At 51.1% G+C, this 12,192-nt stretch overlaps 1 protein-coding gene across 4 annotated transcripts in view; it reads left to right on the forward strand.

Annotated features, from left to right (window-relative positions):
* Positions 1 to 11,702, forward strand: part of LOC102025345 — a 34,520-nt gene extending 22,818 nt beyond the window's left edge. For 3 of the 4 annotated variants that reach the window (XM_005400692.2, XM_005400693.2, XM_005400690.1), the window contains exons 5-10: positions 3,045 to 3,146; positions 4,283 to 4,354; positions 7,930 to 8,037; positions 8,656 to 8,742; positions 9,844 to 9,979; positions 11,292 to 11,702. In XM_005400692.2, the coding sequence (XP_005400749.1) occupies positions 3,045 to 3,146; positions 4,283 to 4,354; positions 7,930 to 8,037; positions 8,656 to 8,742; positions 9,844 to 9,979; positions 11,292 to 11,406 (620 nt within the window). In that variant the 3' untranslated portion in view covers positions 11,407 to 11,702. The remainder of the gene's footprint in view (positions 1 to 3,044; positions 3,147 to 4,282; positions 4,355 to 7,929; positions 8,038 to 8,655; positions 8,743 to 9,843; positions 9,980 to 11,291) is intronic. The other variant, XM_005400691.1, reaches the window with a different exon arrangement.
* The last annotated feature ends 490 nt before the right edge of the window (positions 11,703 to 12,192 follow it).

Here is a 12,192-nt window from a genome sequence, read left to right on the forward strand (position 1 = left end):
TGTTAATGTTTCCCTCCTTTTATTCTTTAAAATAAAAAAAAAATAAATTAAAAAAAAATAATCTAATGGGTGATATCCAGAACACCTAGGGAATTCCTGTAACTCAACAACAGCAATACAATTCAAAAATGGACTTGAATAGTCTTTTTTTTAAAAAAGAAAAAGTGTACAAAAGGCCAATAAAAACATGAAAAACTGCTGAACATCATCAGTCACCAGAGAAGTGTAAAATGCTACTGGTTCACACCCAGTAGAATGGCCATTACCAAAAAAGGGAAAATAACAAGTGTTGGCTAGGATGAAGGAACCTGGAACCCTCATGCCTTCCTAGTGGGAACGTAAAATGGCGCAGTTGCTATGGAAACAGCTAGGCAGTTTCTCAAAACATTATACACAGAATTACCACATGACCCAGGAATTCTATTTCTAGGTCTATCCCCACTAGCCCTGAAAACAGGAGTTCAGACAGATGCTTAAATGCCAGTGTTTATAGCAGCATTACTCACAGTAGGAAAGAACAGAAGCTGTGTGAGCTGTGTGAGTATAAACAAAATATAGAATATTGCTCACTCAAGAAAAGGAATGAAATTCTAATGCATGCTACAACATGTGTTATCTGATGCATGAACAATGAACCTTGGAGGACTTATACTGAGTGAAATAGGAAAGATATAAAAGTGCAAATATTGCAGAAGCTATTGCTGTGTAAAATCAACAGATCCATAGGGACATAAAATAGAGTTTACTAGGGGCTAGGGGAGGAAGAAAGGGAGTTATGGCTTGTGTGCATTTTAGTCTGTTTAGGGCTATTATCAGAGAATAACATAGACTAGGTGATGCTTTTTTTTTTTTTAAGGCAGGGCACTATGTAGTGGAGGCTGGCCTTGAACTCACTACGTAGCTGTGGTGGATTGACAAACTGGTGGTCAACTTATAACACCCAGCTGAACTGAACCAGCGTGGTGCTGGGTGTGGGAGGCCCACCTGAGGACTGTTGATGGCAGCGTAAGAGGCAGAACTGGAGAGGAGGAAGAGAGGCTGTTAGGGAGCTGTTGGTTCTCTTGGAGGAGCTTGTCATGCTGGATTTCCTGATGAACTCGGCTGTTCTCATCATCCAAGGAGCTTGGGGTCTTGCTGCTGGATATGGCTGTGGGTCACTTTGGGGGAGCTCTGGTCCTCACTTTGGGCATTGCTTCCTGGCTCTGGAGGGGAAGATGGTGCACTGCTAGTCTCCTGGGGAAGCCTGTCACGTTGGCTTTCCTGATGGAACTCGGCTTTCCTCATCATCGGAGGAGCTCGGGACCTCACTGTCGCTAAGGATGGCTGTGGTACTTTTCGCGGGAGCTCTGGTTCTTTCTTTGAGCGTTGCTTCCTGGCTCCTGTGCAGGTCCCTCAGCCTGCTGGCACAGATCCCGCTGGCACAGATTTTGTAGTTCTCACCACTGACCTTTGGGCCTTCCCAGTGCAGATCCATGAAACAGGCCTAAATGAGACACTGTCATGGGCTCTAGGCCTCCAGTTGGACTCATGGGGAGGCACTGTCCTGGGCTGTAGGTCTTCAGCTGGACTCATGCAGGACATTACTGTGGGATCCAGGCCCTCAGCTGCATTCTTTGATCTTTAGTGTGTGGACAGATTTCCTGCACTGTCTTTGTATATGACTCTTTGGGTGACTAATATAAAATAATCTTACAAATTGTGTGTCCTGTATTGTTCCCCTTGTGAACACTGACTACAGCAGTAGCCTAGGCTGGCCTTGAACTCAGGTAATCCTCCTGCCTCAGTCTCCCAAAGGCTGAGATTACAGGTGTGTGCCACCACACCCCACCAGACCAGGTGCTTTATAGTGGGCAGAAAGTTCCTGGATCACCTTTCTGGAGGCTGGGAAGTTCAAGGCTGAGGTCTGGCACCTCAAGAGGGGCTTCTTGCTGCGTGGCAGAGGGGATGAGCCTCCCTTGTGATACAGCGTCAGTCATGGCGAGGGCCTGCCTGGGACCCTAACAGCTCCCACAAGACCCCGCCCTCAGGGCCACCCTGGAGACCAAGAAGCCCACACAGGACCTCTGGGGACACATTAAAGCTGTGGCAACAGGGACAAGGTTCCTGAATGGCGCGCTATGAATGGCGGCACTGTTTACACACATGGTGACTCTTCTCAGTGCTATTGAATTGTACATTTGAAAGTAGTTAAAATGGAACTTTTCCCACAATGCGTGGAAAATGAGAGATTCAACAACAAAACTACGGCGAGTGAGGCTGGAGGTCAGACTCGGTGGTGCGGCGCGCACTGGGTCCTGGGCCCCATCCCTGCCCTGACAGTGAGGGAGGGAGGGAGGGAAGAGGGAAAGAGGAAGGAATAAGGAGGGAGGGACGGAGGGAGGAAGGAAGGGAAGCTTTACTGAAAAGCAAAAGCAAAACCTGGCAAGCTCCCCTGGGGCTGGGGCAGCTCTGTCCAGCAGAGTGCTGGGGCAGAGCCCTGGGGAAGGAAGGTGTCCAGGCACAGTGCGCAGGCGCACAGCTCCTCCCCAGCCTGAGACTGGGCAGAGCGGGGGCTGAGGCGCACCCTCGTGAGAGGCACCCGCTCCCCTGGGCCTCTGAGGCCTGCCATGACGCCTTCGAGGGGGGTGTCACCCCTATGTGGTGGACCCTTATCCTGTGTGCTGTCTCAGGCCAGGAACTTGGGGTTGCTGCTCCTCCCATGTGCTGTCCAGGGGCCCCGGTCAGGCTGCACCAGCTCTCTGGCCGGTGACCGATGGAGTGGCCTGTGACAGTGACAGGGTGAAGGAGCGGACGCAGCCTGAAAATGACATTGGGGGCAGAGTTGTAGCTGTGTGTTCTGGCGGATGATATGAACTGCAGTCAGACAATCCAGCAATGACTTCGGTTACTGCAGTCCCCCTTGCTACGACAAGGCATTCAGAGCAGGGTCCATAGCCCAAGTTCATGTCCTTGGCTCACTGTGTGCATGGACTGCTTCAGGTACTCACAGAGCAGGACGCGTCGCTCTGTTGCTGTGTTAATGCGCCTTTGTCTGCCTCCCACAGATGACATTCTGCAGCAGGTGTCTCCTAAGGAGCTGGATGTCGAAGTTTTTGGGAAAACAAGTACGACAGTGGGGCCAGTTACAAGGGAAGACCTGGATGAAAGCAAGTATATGTTGCTACTGCCCTGCTGCATGTGTTTCCATGGGCCTGGGGACTGTAGAATACTGGTGGACTAGGCTGTTGTTTGCATTCTGGGAACCAACTGCTGCTGGGGTGGGGCCCAGCTGAGGCGTGAGGTTCTGAGAGAACTGTGGGAAATCCTCCCCTAACAGGTATGTGTGTGGGGGTGAGGTCTGCAGCATGAATGTGACTGTATTTGGTGTGATTCTTGCTGTGCAATGTCAGGCAGGTTCTGCCACAGCACCCTGGTGGAGTTCAGAGAACAGGAAGCTGATTTTCACGTGAGGTTCACTGTCCCTTGTGATATGAACCCCGAGAAACACAGAACTTCTTAGCCAACACACTTTGGACTTCCATGTACATGAAGTGGCTTGAGAGAGCCCCCCAGCTAATGGAGGGTGAGAAAAAGACTCCAAGTAACATATCCTAGGCACACCCATGGCAATGACAGAAAAGAACATTCTCTTCTCCAAAGCGGCTTCATTTTACTGGAAAAAGTAGCCCTTTGGAAATTAAGATAGGTTTTTGATCACAGGCAATAAGGATGGAATTATGTATCAGAAATCTGCCAGCGGTGATAAAATGCCCTGGGTAGCAGGGGAATGAACCCTGAGTTGGTATGTGCCTTGAGGGTCATTTCTCCAAGCATCTGCTTGAGCTTCTCTGCAATAGGCAGTCAGGTGACATGTCTCTACATCAACTTTCAAACACGCGTTTCTTAGCTGGGCGTGGTGGTGTATGCCTGTCATCCCAGCACCTAGAAGGCCAGAGCAGGAAGATTGCTGTGAATTTAAGGCCAGCCTGAGCTGCATAGTAAGTTCAAGGTCAGCTTGGTCTACATAGTAAGACCCTGTCTCAAAAAGCCAAAACCAGTGGACCAACCACACACACACACACACACACACACACACACACGTGTACACACATGCACAGGCACATGCACACATGCACACACATGCACCACACACACGCACATATTTCTTCATACTTCATACAAGTTGGGTTCTATATTGGCATTCAATTTAAAAATTTAAAATAAAAATGTAAAAAGATGCATTTAAATGTACACTGAAGAAAATCTCTCTCCCCTCCCCTCTCTTTCATGTATTTCTCCCAAGAAGCCAGTGTGTCTCGGAATTCTGAGGAAGAAGATGACATTCTTGAAAGAATGGACAAACTTCCAGATGATGGTACATGCAAATGAGGCATTTGGCATTGGGGCTGGCACTATGTAGTCCTTTCTCCTGAGTTCATCATTAAATGTGAGGCTGAGCCAAGGCTCCAGCAGAGGGAGCTCAGACTCCTCAGTAGGGAAGACTTGGTGGCCGGTCCCAGTCCAGGGTGTGGCTTCCAGACCCAAGTGAGGATCTGCTTCTGTAGGATGTGCAGCATGGCACAGCAGGCCAGACTGTGCCTCCAAGGGCAGATGGATGCCAAGAAGGAGCAGTCAGAGCTGGCAGCAGCTGGTTCTTCCCAAAGCACCAGCAGGTGCCTTCCCCTAGGTGGCAGAGCATATGTTCCTGGGGAATTCTCTCCATCCTCCTGAGCAGCAAGGGAAAGCGTCCCACCACAAAGGGTGCATCTTGCTGATCTGTAAATGGAGAGGGCAACTGGCCCCAAAGACAGGATGACAGGTTGGGTGGGCAGCTTAGCGATAGAGCGCTGGCTTAGCCTTGGATTCCATCCCCAGCCCACCGGACAAAGCAAATCAAAACCAACAAAGGAGGCTAGCAACTACAATTCCATCAAGCAGTTCTTCCTATGAAAAATTAAAAAGGAGGGATATAAAAGCCAAGTATGTCATTGTCCAGGCCGGCAAATGTGTGGTCTTTCCTGGGCCCCAGTGTAGGAATGGGCACAGCGTTTCCATGCCTGCCCGTGGGTGGAGGCTGTGGGATAGGAGCAGCAGATTAAATTCTTGTTTTGGGAACCATCCAAGAGTCTCTAAAGTGAAGCCCAGGAGTTTGCACATTTTTACACATTCCCTACCTTAGATGATCTTCAGGGATTTCTATCAATCAATGTTTGCTAGAGAAACATAACACACGGTGTACAAATGTGTAAGAATCTACAAGATTGGCTCACAATGGCTGCCCACAGAGGTGGATGAGGAAGCATGAAAAAGGTGCCTGCCCTCGGAAGACTGAAGGATCCGGCCCAAGGTCTGAAGCTCACTGCAGAGGCCCTGCGAGTCCGTATCAGGAGGCTGATGGGTCTGTGGTGGAAGGCGGAAGGATCTACACCAAAAGGCGAAAGAATCTGAGCCGGAAGCCGAAGAGATCTGTGCCGGAAGCCGAAGAGATCTGTGCCGGAAGCCGAAGAGATCTGTGCCGGAAGCCGAAGAGATCCGTGCCGGAAGCCGAAGAGATCCGTGCCGGAAGCCGAAGAGTCTGTCGTGGAAGCCGGGAGATGATGTCCAAGGCAAAAGCAAAAGCTGGTGCTCCTCAGAAGCAACAGAAGCAGACCCCTCCTTCCTCATTTCCCCTTCGTACCATTCAAGTGACAAGCCACCTTAGGGTGGGTCTTCTGCACCCGCGGTGTGGAATGCTGAGGTGATGTAGTTAAGCTTCTCTTACTCAAGTTGACACAATCAACCAACCATCACAATGACCCAATACTCTTTCAACTCACATTGCTAATATGCTCAATTAGTTTCCTGCCAATTTCAGGACAGTCATCAGTGAAACACAGCTGCCGTCTCTTGGCACTTAAGCCAGCAAGGAGGCCTTGTACCAGCAGATCTTCCAGTGCCGGTTGCTTTTAATGTTCAATTTTCCCCAACCCTGGCTATTGATCTCTCCTACCAGGCATAGGCTCTGCTCGGTTAGCTGCAGAACTAAACAAGCCCTTCTCATCCTCCAAGAGCTCACAGCTGAGGGTCAGTCTAGTCAATTGAAAATTATGGGATAGAGATGTGCTGCAATAGAAGGCATTTAGAAAGTGGCTAGGTTGTGTCTGCATGGAGTTTTGGGAGAACAGAGAGACACAGTAGAATCTTTAAGGGTCAGGGCCTGGCAGGAGGTCTTTGGGTCATTGGGGTTGCCCCTCAGAGAGGATCATGGGACCCCAGGCTCTCCCTCTGCTTCCCAGCTGTGAGGCCAGCAGCGGCTGTGTCTCATGCACTCACTGTGATGTGCACTTTATTGTGATCCCAAGACAACAGAGCCAGCTGATCATGGGCTGGAAGCTCCAAAACTGTGAGCCATGGTCAAGTCTCCTGGGTTATTAGTAACCCTTCCCATGGTGCCAGTTCCTGGAGACCCCTGCAGTGGCTCCCAGTCTCCTGCCCGGGTTACTTTGCATAGCGGGAAAGGAAAGAGAGCCAGGGACAAAGTAGAGGGGCGCACAGCAGGGATGGGGACCACCAGTTGCTCCCCAGGAACGAAAGGCCCTGAATCTCCCGCGAGCACCGTTTTATCAGCCAGTGCAGGGGAGGGGTGGGGTGCCTGCCCTGGAACAGCACAAAGGCACTGGTAGAAAGGGCAAGCTTAACATCATAAAGGGAACAGCCAAGACGCACCCCCACACCGGGTGCTAATCTCAGGGAAGGAGAGGAAGGTGACTTCCGCATTCCAAAACCAGCCCATGAGGCAGGCAGGGCAAGGAGAGTCTAGGACATGTATCAGTTTACAACTCATGGTTCCCAACACTGTGTAAAGTTTTCTTTTCTTTTTTGCGATGCTGGAGGTGGAGCCCAAGGACCTGCACAGGTTAGGCAAGTGCTCTGCCACTGAGCTACACCTTGAGCCCAAGGTTTCTTTTGTGTAGAGAAGATTCATCAAACTTGCCCCCAAATGCCCCTCCAGCTCATAGAATTCTTCCATCAGGAACTGGTGGACTCCAGCTTGGCTCAAATCCATCTGGAGTATGGGATTTTTCTGACTGTCTCCTATCCCCTCTTTCCATTTTTCATTGTGTAGTGCAGGCTGACCTTGAGTTCACCATGTAGCCCAGGCTGGCCTTGAACCCCTGGCAGTCCTCCTGTCAGCCTCCTGAGTGCTGGGACTATAGGCATGTGCCACCATACCCACCTCCTTCTCCCATTTGTAAGATAGGGTCTCCCTAGGTAGTTCAGGCTGGCCTTGAACACACTATGTGGTCCAGGCTGGCCTTGAACTCACAGTGATCCTCCTGCCTCAGCCACTTGACTGCCGGGATTATGGGTTCTAACTCATAGCTGGTGATGCACACCTGGCTCCTGTTCTTCTTGACAGCTCTACTTGCCAACTGCTAAATAGTTCAATAGTCTCCCCTGGACTCCTGTGCATTGTTCTAGTTTGTTCCCTGGAATTTCTCACGACAGCTCTCAGCCCTTCCCCTGGGCCATTCCCGAGCCTGCGGTGGGTGGTTCTCCTGGCCTCGCTCTTCTCCAAGTGGAGCTTACCCAGGCCTTTTGTCAGGTCTCAGGTATGCAGGAGTCAAAGGTGGCCAAGGGCGCAGCCAGGATGCAAATATTTCTCATGTCCAACTCTGTCTTCTTTATACCAAACCATTCTGCAGCTCCTCTACTGATAAATAATTCAGTGAGGTTAATTTCCTTATTTTGTCCTTGCAACCTGAGAAACATTTTGTATGATACACTGGGGCTTAGAAATCATTTTCACAAACATTGTGCCATCTGTGAGGTGGGTCTTGTTATCTCTATCTCTGAGAGGCTCTGGGGCTAGCTGGGAGTCCTCCCCAGGGTCCTCTAAGTGTGGTTCCCAACCAGCAGCAGTGGTGTCTCTCAGGGTTTGTGAGATAAGCACATTCTTGCTCACCCCAGACCCGCTGAGTCCAAAACTCAGGGATGAGCCCAGAACTGTGCTTCTGACGAGCGCTTCCCATGTTTCCGATGCCTATGTCACTGTGGAGAGCATGGCCTCAGCCATGGGTGAGTTACCCCGGAAGGTGCTGGATGAAGGAAAAAACAAACCCAAAATCAAAACTCTGATGTCTGTAGTCTGTTTCGACTCTTCTGGAAAATCTTCCATTTCAGCTGTGGAAGAAGCTACTTCGTTGTGACACAGAATGAACTCCAGGCCAGTGGTCAGTTGTAGATGATCGCGCGTGTGTGTGTGTGAGAGAGAGAGAGAGAGAGAGAGAGAGAGAGAGAGAGAGAGAGGGAGAGAGAGAGGGCTTTCCTTCATGATGGCAAAACCCTGAGTCAGCTCACCAAAGGAAAAGTTTGTCATGGCTCACAGTTTTGGAGGTTCTGGCCCGTGATCAGCTGGGTCTGTTTTCTTGGGACCATGACAAAGTGGCTCATAAAGGTGGGGGTGTGTGAAACAGTGGCTGCTGGCCTCACAGCTGGGAAGCAGAGGGAGAGCTGGGGTCCCATGATCCTCTCTGAGGCACACCCCAATGACCCAAGGACCTCTTCCTAGGCCCCACCCCTTAAAGGTTCCAGACCCTCCCAGTGGTGCCACCCTGGGACCATGACTTTACCACACTGGCCTTTGGGGAAGCCCAGATCCGCATCTAACACTGTGTCACCTTTTGTCTTTTGTAGACCGCATTTCAAAGAAGAGAGACAGAGTATCTTCCCTAGTCAACAACGATGTGACTGCAGGAGTACTTCGGCAAGGTACCAGTCCAGGTAATCGCCCAGACAGCCCGAGGGAAAGGGGGTACTCAGCTGCAGAGGGCTTGAGTGTCCCTCGGCCTTTCATGCCACTTTGAATGGATGTCGGCACACCCTTAACTCAGCTGCAGGAGCATGTGGTCTGCAGTTCAAACTCCAGCCATGTGACCCTCACAAAGGTGCTGCTTTTCTGTTGTTGCTACATGGCCAGGGTCACTCAAAACAGGGGCATTGCTGGGCGTGGTGGTGCACGCCTGGGATCCCAGCTCTGGGGAGGCTGAGGCAGGAGGATCAGATGAGGCTAGCCTGGGCTACATAGGGAGTTTAAGGCCAGCTTGAACTACATAGTGAGACCTTGTCTAAAAACAAAACAACATAAAACAACCCCTAAAACAAACAAAAATGAAAAGATGTGTGCCTTACCTTCAGAGCTGTTGTCATTGCCAGCCACAGAAGCTTTCTGACAGGCAGGAAGGGACTGAATACCAAAGTTACCCTGGTCCCTGATGTGCCTGGGATCTTTCCTGTTGTTCAGTGACCTAAGCTCAGGTCTGCTTGGCACCATGCCCAGTATAGCCCCTCCACACAGCCACTCTCTGCCCAAATTATGCCCATTTGTCACTTCTGGACGCTTAAAGATTAAATGCTGAGTTATCTCGACAGAGCCCTTTGAGCTGCTTCTCTGCCACCTCTTCACATCCCAGAGGTGAAGGTTTGGGGATGTGCAGTTTCTCCCATGGCCCAAGAAGGCCCTGGTCAGCACTCTCTTCCTGCACCCGGCTTCCCACGGCATCTCCCCCTGACCTGTCTCGCGCTTGTGACTGTACCTCCGTGCCCCTTTTCCCGATTGCCTCAGAAGTATCAGTGGGTCCTAATATCCCGGGATCTCCTTCCCTTGAGCTCTAGCTAAGGCTGCCTTTATGCCTCTAGACCACCCCCATTTTCCTGTGTACCCCTTGGAGGGTTGTCGGGGCTCAGGACCCTCTCTGGCATCATTTGATGCTTCCAGCTGAATATTTGCTCATTTTTTGTTCTTTCTGGTGCTGAGGATGGAACCCAGGGCCGCCACTGAGGTCACCTCTCTCTGCCTCCTCTGCCTTGTGTCTTCCCCTTTAGATCTGCCTTGCGGGGAGCTTCTGCACTTCCTGCAGAAGAACATCATCACTGTCGCAGGCGCCGTGGCGATGATGTTTGGGGTCATGGTGCTGTTGGTGTTCGCGCTGACTTCTTACATGAAGAGGAGGCAGTCACTGTGAGTTCCTTCCTAGAACACCTGGTATTTGAACCAGTGTTGCCCCCACAACTTCCGGCAGGCCCCTAGAGGAAGGCAGGGGGGTCCCTAAGCTGAGCATGCCCCAAGAGGACACAGGACTCAGGGAGATCAGGTTTTAGATGCTGGCTCATCCTGATGTACAGCCGTTTTGGCATCCCTGGCATGGCCTGCGCCTGTCTCTTCAGGCTAGACCTCCCCACTGTGAGGGCTACTGAAAAAGCAGAAAGTAGAGCCTCTGGCTGGAAGATGGGAAACAGGAATATGGATGCAGAAAGGAAAGCCAAAGGCAGCTATAAGCGGGAGGACGACTCCCTGCCTCTGGTCCAGCTACCCTGGTGGTTAGGATATTGAGTGACAGCTCTGCTGGTTACTAACGCCATTTCCCAGGCCCTCCCACGAACTTCCCTGTGATCCTCTAAGCCAAGAGTTAATACCTAGCACAGCGGGGGCCCCTGAGAGGCCAGGCTCCAACAGAGGTCACTTTGACTGTGCTCCGACTATCCTCCTGGATGATGGGACGCAAAAACAGAGACTCATGAGCAGGCTCCAGGAGGCGAACAGTGTACAAGATCATGAATGCATAATTGCTTGCAAAATTAGGAGCCTGCTGTGGCTCCCTGGAGACCGGGATGAGCAGCTCCCCACAGGCTCCCGGGGTTTTGCCCAACACCAACATTAGGTGCTCAGCTTGTCCCCAGAGAGAGGGATGGAGATGAACTGTTCACCCCTCACTACCCACTCTCTGATGCTGAGGCTACAGTATTTAAATTTCCTGCAAGAATGGCACGGCTTTCCTTAAATGCTAAAGGCCCTGGGGACAGTCAGGCTGGCTACCACCACCCCCAGTCCAGCTTCCTCCTCTGCGATGGGGGTGGGTCCCCTGAAGTGAAGGGGGAGCCTTGAAAGTGGTAGAAGTTAGAGATAGAGGATTTAAGAGCTCCTGAAAACAAGCTCGATCTGCCACATAGTTCTGGTCAGGACTCGTCCACTAGACCTGAATTTTCCCTCCACGCTCCTTGAGGTTCCAGAAGAAGCGGTGGGGATAGTGGCTCCATCCCAGAGTCAAGCCAGAGCTGTGCACGGCCTGTGCTTCTTAGGACAACGTGGAGAGGGAGGAGGGGTTTCCCAGAGGCCCCGTGCTGCCCAGAGCCGGAAGGGATTTCATACACGACGGACCTTTCCGGTGGGCCACAGAACCGGATCCCCAAATGATCGCCAGCCTGAACCTCTGCAGACAGTGGGGATTCCCATCTCCTGAGTGAGCAGTGTGTTTTTTGTCATTTTGTTCTAGGACTCCTCCAGCGAACATGACTTACAATATTTTTATATTGGATGAGAAGAGTTGGTGGCAAAAACCTCAGGAAAGTCCCAGACAATTTGCAGAAAAACAAAAACAGTTGAAGTGAAATTCCTGTGTGTGAGCTGGTGCAAGGGGCCACCCCAACCGGGCTCTGAGGCGGCGATGCTAGGACGTTTTCCACCCAGACACCACGGAGAGGCTACTGGGTCTCTGGCTGTGAGGTGTGTTCCTCTTCTCTTTCCAATCTTGAACGGACCAAGAAAGAGTGCCTTACCATTGATATCTATGGTGACACAGCACCAATGACCAGTGCAAGAGACTTAGGCAATTATCTAAAGACAAACCTGACCAATGATGATGGATTTATTCATTTAATAAAGCACTGATTTATTTAGTCATGGACGGCAGATGCTAACTGGACACCTGCTGTGTGTCATACACCAATCAAAATGCAAGAAAGGAGCCGCGAGTGAGCCCGGCATGGATTTTTTTGTTTTGTTTTGTTTTTCTCCGGTACCGGGAATCGAACTCACAACCTTGCGCTTGCCAGGCAGGCGCTTTGCCGCTGAGCTAAATCCCCAGCCCCCCGGCATGGATTTTGCCCCAACAATTTTGTGGTCTGGTGGTGGGCGGAGAGCACAACAGTACCAATATCTGTGATCATTTTCAAACAGGGCCACGGGCAGCATTGCATGAAGAAAGTGATACAAATTGTGGGAGCTCACCAGGGGAGCGTATTTCCTGCTTGAGTCACCAGGCCTGTTGTAACAGAGAGAGGAAGCGGGGTGGTTGAGAGTGTAAGGAGGGGGTTTATGTCTAAGGGTTTGAAGAAAGTTTGAAGCACCCTGGGGCAGGCAAGAGTGGGAAGCGATTACCATCAACAGCTGAAGCA

Source organism: Chinchilla lanigera, unplaced genomic scaffold (assembly GCF_000276665.1).
Source record: "Chinchilla lanigera isolate Chin_1 unplaced genomic scaffold, ChiLan1.0 scaffold00069, whole genome shotgun sequence".
NCBI lineage: Eukaryota > Metazoa > Chordata > Mammalia > Rodentia > Chinchillidae > Chinchilla > Chinchilla lanigera.